Here is a 10,342-nt window from a genome sequence, read left to right as displayed (position 1 = left end):
AAAACCGGAAGTTGCGCTGTAGCTCAAGTGGTAGAGTGCTCGCCTTGAGCTGAAGAGCTGAGGGACAGCGCCCAGGCCCAGAGTTCAAGCCCCACGGCCGACAAAAAAAAAAAAAAGTTTCCTTCTTGTTTATACTAGTACGAAGGTTTTCTTTCCTACTTTATTCCTTCACTGAAGTATGAGTCCTTCAAATCCATTTGTAAGCCTACGATTTATATAAGGGTTCTAGTCCCCATTACACAGTTCTGACAGCTCTAACATACAAAATAAAAACTAAGACATTACTAAGACAAAAGAAAGAGAGAGAGAGAGAGAGAGCAATATCCTCTTCTCCATGGCTGCTGCCAAGTTGGCTCTAACCCTACCATGCTGGCTTTTATTTCACTTTTGGCAGTGGTGGCTTTCCCTTTCTTAAGTTTTTCCACTTTGAAGAATAAAATGATTTTCAGGATATCTTGGTCTGCCATAATGCCAAAAAGATGTGTTTTGACTTTGTGTTTTCTATGTAAAACTGACATTATACTTAAGACTTTAACTCAGACAATTCACCTTTGTAAAGTATTTGAATATACTTATAATATACTTACAATATCCATACACATACATATATTTTCTTTTCTCTTCTTTCCAGTACTTGGGATCAAACCCAGAGCCCTGAGTGTATTACACAAAGTATCTACCAGTTAACTGTACTCCAGCCCAAATATTTGTATTTTATTGAGTTTGTAATTCTTCTCTGTCAGGCATTTGTAGTACCTGAGTCAATTTCATATATAAGGTTTAGAAGTGTAGTCTGGAATGTTTAAAGGCTATAACTTATTAATGGTATTAGTTGCTTAGGGGGACTTCAATCTGTTAACTTTATTAATTTAACAAAATATAATCTGAAAGCATAAGCTTTATGCAAAGTCAAAAGTATTTTATGCCAGGTGCCGGTGGCTCACGCCTGTAATCCTAGCTATTCAGGAGGCTGAGTTCTGAGGATCAAGGTTCAAAGCCAGCCCGGGAAGAAAAGTCCATGAGACTCTTATCTCCAATAAACCACTAGAAAACCGGAAGTAGCACTGTGGCTCAAGCAGTAGAGTACTCGCCTTGAGCTGAAGAGCGCAGGGACAGCGCCCAAGCCCAGAGTTCAAGCCCCACGACCGACAAAAAAAAAAAAGTATTTTATATACTTATAACAAAATGTATCAGTGGTATATAACAAGTCTAAAAAGAACTAAAATTGATGGGCTGGGAAGATGGCTCAGTGGTAGAGCGCCTGCCTTGCATGCCTGAGGCCCTGGGTTCGATTCCTCAGCACCACATAAGAAAAAAGAAAAAACCCAGAAGTGGCGCTGTGGCTCAAGTGGTAGAGCATTAGCCTTGAGCTGAAGAGCTGAGGGACAGCGCCCAGGCCGAGAGTTCAGGCCCCATGACCGGACCCAAAAAAAAAAAAAAAAAAGAACTAAAATTGAACATTTAACTGAATGTTAATTTAGAAATAAGTGTGTATTAGGGCTGGGAATGTGGCTTAGTGGTAGAGCGCTTACCTAGCATGCATGAAGCCCTGGGTTCAATTTCCTCAGTACCATATAAACAGAAAAAGCCAGAAGTGGCACTATGGTGCTAGCCTTGAGCTAAAGAAGCTCAGGGACAGTCCCTAGGACCTGAGAGCGAGCCCAGAACTGGCAAAAATAATAATAAACATATATAATCATAGTCTTTTGCACACTAGAAAGCCAATCTCCACTTTTTTTTTGTAATTTGGACATCAGTACTAATCAACTCCTCCACAATATAACAAAGTATAAATTTTGCAAATGGTAAATCTTGAAAAACTTCAAGTTTCTGTTAAAATTACCCAGCTGTATAAAAAGCCATGTTTCATCAACAATTACATTAAGAATTAATATATGAAGCCGGCTGGCAAGCTCACACCCATTATCCTAGCTACTCAGGAAGGTGAGATCTGAGGATGATTGTCCAAAGCCAGCCTGGGCAGTAAAGTCCATGAGACTTTTTTTTTTTTTTTTTGTCAGTCATGGGGGCTGAACTCTGGGCCTGGGCACTGTCCATCAGATCTTCAGCTCAAGGCTAGTGCTCTACCACTTAAGCCACCGCACCACTTCTGGTTTTTTCTGCTTATGTGGTGCTAAGGAATCGAACCCAGGGCCTCATGCATGCAAGGCAAGCACTCTACAACTGAGACACCTTCCCTGCCCTCCAATAAACCACCAGAAAACCAGAAGTGGTAGAGCGCTAGCCTTGAGCTGAAGAGCTGAGAGATGCTCCCAGGCCTACAGTTCAAGTCCCACCACCGACCCAAAAAAAATAGGGAATTAAGAGCCAGGAGTCAGTGCTCATACCTGTAATCCTAGCTATACAGGAGGCTGAGCTCTGAAGATAGAGGTTGAAAGCCAGCCTGGGCAAGAATCCATGAAACTCTTACTCTTATCTTCAATTAATCACCATAGAAGTGGTACTGTGGTTCAAAGTGGTAGAATGCCAGCCTTGAGCAAAAAAGCAAAAAGAGCTCAAGAACAATGCCAGGCCCTCAGTTAAAGCCCCACAACCAACCCAAAAAAAAAAAAAGGGAGGGTGGTAGTGTATGCCTCTAACTTCTGCCCGTGGGAGGCTGAAACAGGATAGAATTCCAGGCAAGCCTAGGCTACATGTGAGAGCCTGTCTCAAAAAAAAAAAAAAAAAAAAGCTGGGCGCAGGTGGCTCAGGCCTGTAATCCTAGCTACTCAGGAGGCTGAGTTCTGAGGATCTCGGTTCAAAGCCAGCCTGGGCAGGAAAGTGAGACTCTTATCTCCAATAAAAACCACTAGAAAACCAGAAGTGGCTCATTGGCTTAAGCTTTAGAGCGCTCGCCTTGAGCTGAAGAGCACAGGGGCAGCACTCAAGCCTAGAGTTCAAGCCCCATGACAGACAAAAATAAATAAAATCATTCTAGCTCATGCCTGTAATCCTAGCTACTCCGGAGGCTAAGATCTAAGGATCAAAGTTTGAAGCCAGCTGGGGCAACGAAGTCCCTGAGACTTTATCTACAGTCAATTATCAGAAAACCAGAAATGGAGCAGATCTGTGGCTCAAAGTGGTAGAGTGCTAACCTTCAGTAGAAAAGCTCAGGGACAGTGTCCAGGTCCTGAGTTCAACCTCCAAGACCACCACCAACAACAACAAAAAACATAGCTTTTTGTTGTTGTTGTTGCCACACTTGCACTCAAACTTGATACCAGACACACCAGCTCACTGGCTGGTGCTCTACCAATTAAGCCACATCTCCATTTCCCCCATGGATGTACTATTTTATTTATATTTTATGCCAAGGGTTACTTCCTAAAGAAGTACTTCCCTATCCTTTTCAGGAGCTTTACATTTCATGCTGAATTATGTACCTGATAAAATATGTATATAAATACACACACAAAAATATCTACTTCTCTGAGTGTGAATTAAACAGAAATTGAAATTCAATGCCATTTACAGGTTTCCCATTAGGTCCCCAATATTCGGCGCCTTACAGTCAAGGAAATTATATGATTCTCCTGATCAATTTTTCTTGCTCTAATTGTTGGTTTTTCTTTGGTGCACTAGATTACTGAGTGTTCATTAATGTTATTAGGTTAGCCCTTAATAAGACTGGCACTGGTGGCTCTCTGGAATTCTAGCTACCCAGGAGACCAAGATCCAAGGATCACAGTTCCAAGCCAGGCTGAGCACTACTTAGTAAGGTCCATGAGACACTCATCTCCAATTAACCACTAACCACCAAAAAAGCTTTAAGGGAGCAGTGGCTTAAGGGGTAGAGCACCAACTTTCAGCAGAAAAAGCAAAGGGGTATAGCCTAGGCACTGAGTTCAAGACTCAGTAGTAGCACGAGGGTGCCCACGAACGTTTTTGTTTCACCCAAACCGTAAGGCTTCGGGAAATGTTTTTCTCGCTGGGAAAGTGTTCATCGGTCATGAGTTACTAGTACGTGGATACTCTAGTCTGGGTAACCTGGGATGTAGCCCAAGAGAGGACCTGTGCAATCAGATCCTGCTAAATCAAGAAGGCCTCCACACTCTAGCAGGATCCGAATTGGCTGTCTGGCTATCCTCAAGGGCCCACAAGTCGCCTTCTCGGTCCCATACAACAGAGGGTTCTTCTCTAGGCCAATGTAACTACTTCGAGGAAGCAACTGTGCCTTTGCTTTGGTCTGTTGTGTTTTCAGGGGAAAGCCGCTAACACCTACACGGATTTAATCAAGAAAAAAAAAATAATAAGCAGCAAGGGTTCACTTTTAAGTTCTTTCAAGAGACAACTGGAGATGGAAGATGCAACGGCAGAGGTGGCTGAATTGTATGCAAAAAACAACAACAACAACAACAAAAACAAAAAGCCCTCAACTTGAATCCGGGTGGTTACTGCAGAGGCAACGGCGAGGAGAAGCGTGATCTCGTGCAAGAGGCCATGTCCTTGGAAAGGGCTCCCAGAGCCTCAAGGGCCCCCCCACACACACACACCTTATGAACAGAGTGAGTCAGGCAGGCTCAGCTCCACTTCGCAGATGGGGGAAACTGAGGGACGAGGCGGCCAGATGCCGGGCCCCGAAGCCTCGCTGGGCGATGCTGAGGGCGAAGCGGAGAACCAGAAGCTCAAGTTCCCTCGACTCCCCTTCCCCTCCCCGCCCCTAGGATGGCGTAGACGGCCTCCGCCCCCACCACCCCCAATTCACACACACACACACACACACACCCTTGGCCGGGAGCGACCAGTCTCCCCGGGTTCCAAGGACAGGGTCACAAGCCCGGTCTGCGAAGCGCTCCCGCCGGGATTTGCAGCCAGAAAGCGTTGGAAGCATGCGTGCTTCCAGTCCAACATGGCGGCGCCGAGGCCCGGCCTCCCCCCCCTCCCACACACACACGCACACCCAAGCCTCCCTCAGGCCGGAGGCTTTCCCTCAAGGCCCTCCGGTGGGGCGGGGAGACTGCCCAAGCCCGCCAGACCCCTTCACGCCGCAGCGGCTGCTTATGGAAGGAAGCACCTACCCGACATGACTAACGGCCGCGGCGCGGAGCCCCCCACAGCCCGCGGAGAACAAGGAAAACGAGAGCCAGGCGGCACAGCGGCCGGAGCTGTTCTGAGGGCTGCGCGGCGGGCTGAAGCCGATTGCGGGGCCTCGGCAGCCAATCAGCGGGTGGCGGGCCGTACCATAGTGCCAAGGCAAGAGGGGTGACTCTTCACCAACACTAGCCTCCGACCCCTGAGTCCCTCTCGGTTCTCCCCTTCACGGACTGTACCATTATTGAGAGGGAATTGAAAAGGGAAAGTACCAATGTCATTGTAGGGATGGGGGAGAAGTGGAGCCAACTCCTGTTTCTGTCGCGCTTACTGTCTTATTTCTCACTTTGTTCGGATCTGACAGAACTCGAGGTTAGTCAACGAAGGAGGAAGTACTTGCAAAACACAGACTATGGATTTAGAAATTCTCTCTCTTCCCCTCAAATTTGGAATGGTATGACCCAATCTCTGGGTCTCTCTGGGCTATGTTCGCGCTTGAACCACCTGGGGGCGTTCGGAATCGGATGAGCTCGGAGCCGAGCTCCCGACTGAACTTTGGTACTTGATCACCTGGGGACCTGATGACCCCCTTTGCGGAACTGAACACCGGTGAGACCGGAAGAAGTGGTGGCTCACTCCTGTGATCCTAGCCACTGAGAAGGCTGAGATCTAATGATTGCACTTGGAAGCCAGTTTGAGCAAGCCACTAAAAAGCCAGACGTGGAGATGTGGTTCAAGTAATAAGAGGACCAGCCATGAACTTCAGGAAAAGCTAAGAGGCAAGCCCTGCGTTCAAGATCCAGTACGGGTACGGGTACGCGCGCGCGCACACACACAACCTGACCTCGAGAATGGGTATGGAGCTCTATTTCTCAGTACCACAGTAACAGCTAACTACTAATTGTTGGCACCTTACATCATCTAATTCTCAAAGCAGACTGATGAAATGTTTCCCCATGTTGCACATAAAGTAGAATTCCCTTGCCTCAGGCCATACAGATAGCCAAGGGCCAAGTGAATTGCCCGAGTGGTTAAGCCTACAGCATTGTTTATAGGTTTAGCCATAATGTTATACATACAGTCAGCTCAATAGTAGGAGTAGGGGCTGAGAAAGCTCAAAGGACTAACAAAGATATTTTCCCAGAGTATGTGCTGTCTGAGCCAAAGTCTGGATAATTAGCAGAAGTTGACGGAGTTGAAAGTGGGCAAAAATATGTCCAGACTAGTTGTAGAACAAGCAACTCGATATGTTTGAAATAATTCAAAGCCGGGCTCTGGTGGCTCACGCCTGTAATCCTAGCTACTCAGGAGGCTGAGATCTGAGGATCACGGTTCAAAGCCAGCCCGGGCAAAAAAGTCTGTGAAACTCTTATTTCCAATAAACCACCAGAAAACCAGAAGTGGCACTGTGGCTCAAACGTAGAGTGCTCACCTGGCCCAGAGTTCAAACCCCATGACAGACAAAAAAAAAAAAAAAAGCAATTCAATACCTTTGGAGTGTAGCCTCCAGGGGACAGTAGAACATGTCAGAAAAGTAAGAGGCTAAATAGTGGAAACATTGTAAAGTAGATTTGAATTTGAACTTTTTTTTATCTTGGAGGTAATAGGACTTTAACTAAAAGTAATATCAGATTTGTATTTTCCAGCTACAGAATAAAGGATGCAGGGAGATGAGCCTAGAAACCAATCAAGTGGTCAAAGAAATCATTTTAAAGAGATACCAAAGTGCTTGGGAACAGAGTCATAGCTGTGGAGATGGAGGTCAAGTGCACAGATTCCCAGATACACTTTGGGCTAGACCACACCAGAGTTGATGTTGATGATCAGTTTGGCTGGAAAGGACTAGCACAGAGAGACTAGTCTGAGGTGTCTTTTGGGTTTCCTGCATGCAAAAGTGGCTAGATACAGGTGTCATTCACTGTATTGGGGAAGAAGAAAAAGAGAATGAAATGGAAGTGAAAGAGGAAGTTCATAATTAATGCCTTTAGATAAGAAAAAAAAAGCACGGGGCCATCTCTTCTCATTATACCTCTAGAGGGAGTCAATGAACCCCTTCCCTGAAAATAGGAAATAGATCATTGCTATTTCCCAGGGAGCTACAGAACAAGCAAGGCTAAAGCAATAAAAATTATGACACAGCCATCAATTGTTTGGTATCTATACTGAGGAACAGCATTCCAGAGGAGATGAGCATGTGCAGTATCAGGAAACAATCCAGCTACAAAGAAAGGAAGGGAAGGTTTTAGGTATTTAGGGCAGGCAGAGGGTTAAAGCATGAAATACAGGGAGTATTACTCATCATTGGCTCATTGTCTGTACCACTGAAATATATTGTACAGACCCATCTCTCCCTGGGACACTGTGGTAGAAGTTAAGCATTCTTAGTGCATTGTTAAATAAACTACTGTTTATAAGCTTTTGCTATAAGCATATTTTTGTAAGATTATTTTTTTCTTTAAATGTACTGAGATATTGGGCACAGGGAAGACAACTTCCTAAGTGACACTTGCTAGACCCTTCTCCAGGGTGGCTGCTTTGAGCAAAGGCCTACCAATCAGATCATGCCAATACCAAAGCACCAGTCCAGTACCAGAAGACCTGTGACTGATACAAACAGAGTCCTTCCTTTACATAATAAATTATATCAGGGCTGGGAAGGTGACTCAGTGGTAGAGTGCTTGTCTTGCAAGCATGAGGCCCTGAGTTCAATTCCTCAACACCACATAAGCAGAAAAAAATGGAAGTGCTGCTGTGGCTCAAGTGGTAGAGTGCTGGCCTTGAGCTGCAGAGCTGAGGGACAGCACCCAGGCCCAGAGTTCAGGCCCCACCACTGAGCAAAATAAATAAATAAATAAATATTGTATCATGATTGTTAAAATGTAATGGGACCACTGTGATTGTTCCCCACGCCCATCCTCGCCCCCCCTATAAAAGAAGGCTGTTCCTGGGGAAAGGAAGGGAGGGCAAAGGAAAGGAGGAGAAAAATAGCTACTGCTGTTTTTCGTATTTTGTAGGTGATGAACCCTGAAGCTCTGAAAGATGAAATTCTTTAGCAAGTTCACATGGCCAGTTATGAACAGAAGCAGAGCTTCTACCAGGCCTTTAAGCCAAGCTCAGTGATCTATTCACAGTGTCCCTTTGCTCTCAAACTTGAAACTTCCTCCAGGTCCATGATGTTCTGAGGCTTCTTTCCTTCCCACAGGCAGGCTCGCAGACTGCCAGTTGTACCATGCCTCCTGTCTTTGAGGCTTTTTTTTTGCCTTGCAGATGATGCAATCGGGAATGATTATATCTGCAATAAGCAGTACATCATCTCTAACAGATTTTTAAGAAGACCTCTTAACCCCCAACTCATTCCTGACATCCATACTTGAGGAGCTTGCACCTATCCCTGCAGATTGTGTTGTTTTAGTTCAGAACAATTCCTTCCTGCAGGACTGGAGTTGTGGCCTCTAGTTCTATTCCCAGTCTTGCAAAGAAAAAGAAAGGAAAATTAGAAGAGATGAAGACATGTCTTCTATCTCAGCCACAAAGGAGGACTACCCTTACCAGGCGTGTCCAGAGCTAGAGTTTCCATGGTAACTCTGGCTCTTGGACTGTAGACCAGGCCTCCTGTCCTTGTCCCTCCGTTCTGTGGCTGGCAGAGTTGTGTTGTTTTTATGTGTTCATTATGTATAAGGGTTCTTTTCCCCCCCCCCTTTTCAATTTGCCAGATAACTTCAGTTTCTCCTGTAATGCCTGTTGAGCTTGCCATCCCGTCCCACCCCTGGTATAAGCCTTGTAAGGACAGCATCAGGACTGACAATTTACTTAGCACAAAAGGCTGTCACCTGAGATGGCCATTTGAGCAGAGATCTGACCTGTTTTTACCAAAGTTTCTCTGGCTAATGTTTGGAGAATACAATAGACTATGAATGGCAAGGCCAGGGAAGGGAAGCAAGGAGAACTTATGGTTAGACCACAGTGAACCTCAGGCCACAGTGGAATCCTGTGGAACCCAATAGTCAGACCACAAAATTCAGAGCTTTCATATTTTGCCAATTTGTTCTGTAATTGGGTATGACATACTTCCTCTCTAACCTTCCAATGTCTAGCACAATGCCCAAAACAATAGGCAGTTTTTTTAAAGGAAGGAGGAAAACTTCATATTTCATGAACAAATAAATAAAAACAATAACAAAGCCACATGACTTGTATTTCTAACCTGTCAGTAAACTCCTCAAGATTTAAGAACTTATCTAGAACTTTCCTATGTCACCTCTGAAGCACAAAGTGTTCCATGAGTGTCTGTTGAAAGAATGACAGCCACTCTGTGTCAAGTGCTTCAGATAGAATTTGGCCATTGTTAACCACCTTCCCTCCCCCTGCTCCCCAGAGAGGTGTCACCAGAGCCCAGTTCCTCTGGCCTTCCTCGAGAGCAGGCCTCCCAGGGCCAAGTACCTAAGCAGGAGACTCCTTATAAAAGACCCAACTGCCCCATCCTGTCCTCTGACTGTGGCAGGCGTTTCCTGTTTGGGGTGGAAAGGAACCAGACACTTTCCTGTTAGCAGGTCTTTTAAGCAAAGTAGCAGATGCTGAGCAGGTCTTGGCCCAGCCTTTCAGGCCAGATGCCTGGCGGGCAGACAGCCTCTAATGTGGACGGGAAATGGGGCACTGGGCCAGATTGGCCAGGCTTTTATTGTGCTCCTTACAAATCTCCTGGGTCCTGGTTGTGAGTAAAAAAACAAAGCAGAAGAAACTTACACTTTGCTTAAACATGATGTATATTAGAGAAGACACACCTGCTCTGAGCTGGAGAGCATTGCCCAGTACGAAAGGTGCTTCTGTGATTGTTCTGGGCTATATTGCCAGGATGTAAGCCTGCTAAAGTGTGAAACTGCAAAGAATAAAACACACAATGCACACTTGTGTCTCTACACCCAAGAGCCAGCATTTTACAGGGTTGCAGATACTAATTTTCTAGCTCACTCTGCATAGAATGTCAGCGTTGTAGAAAAAGAAATTCTCTTTGTCCCATTTGAAAATCGCAGAAACTCCAAAGGTTTATGTTGCAACAGTACCAGGTGAAAGGGTACCAGTTCTCTCCCCAAATGTCTTGCCTTTTCCAGATTCACTTGACCATATACATGTGTTCAGAAAGGCAGACAGGCGGGGGCTGGGAAGGTGGCTCAGTGGTAGAGCGCTTGCCTTGCATGCATGAGGCCCTGGGTTCGATTCCTCAGCACCATATAAGCAAAAAGAAAAAAGCCAGAAGTGGCGCTGTGGCTCAAGTGGTAGAGCGCTAGCCTTGAGCTGAAGAGCTGAGGGACAG

General features: G+C 45.6%; 1 protein-coding gene across 1 annotated transcript in view; it reads right to left on the bottom strand.

The window, feature by feature from the left end:
• The window catches only part of Taf15 (TAF15 RNA polymerase II, TATA box binding protein (TBP)-associated factor, 68kDa), a 52,189-nt gene extending 47,073 nt beyond the window's left edge, over positions 1-5,116 (bottom strand). Inside the window, exon 1 of the mRNA XM_013013069.1 lies at positions 5,019-5,116. Within this exon, the coding sequence (XP_012868523.1) occupies positions 5,019-5,025 (7 nt within the window). The 5' untranslated portion in view covers positions 5,026-5,116. The remainder of the gene's footprint in view (positions 1-5,018) is intronic.
• Positions 5,117-10,342: the final 5,226 nt, after the last annotated feature.

Source organism: Dipodomys ordii, unplaced genomic scaffold, assembly GCF_000151885.1.
Source record: "Dipodomys ordii isolate 6190 unplaced genomic scaffold, Dord_2.0 Scaffold19, whole genome shotgun sequence".
Taxonomy (NCBI): domain Eukaryota; kingdom Metazoa; phylum Chordata; class Mammalia; order Rodentia; family Heteromyidae; genus Dipodomys; species Dipodomys ordii.
This window is presented reverse-complemented; position numbering and strand designations above follow the sequence as displayed.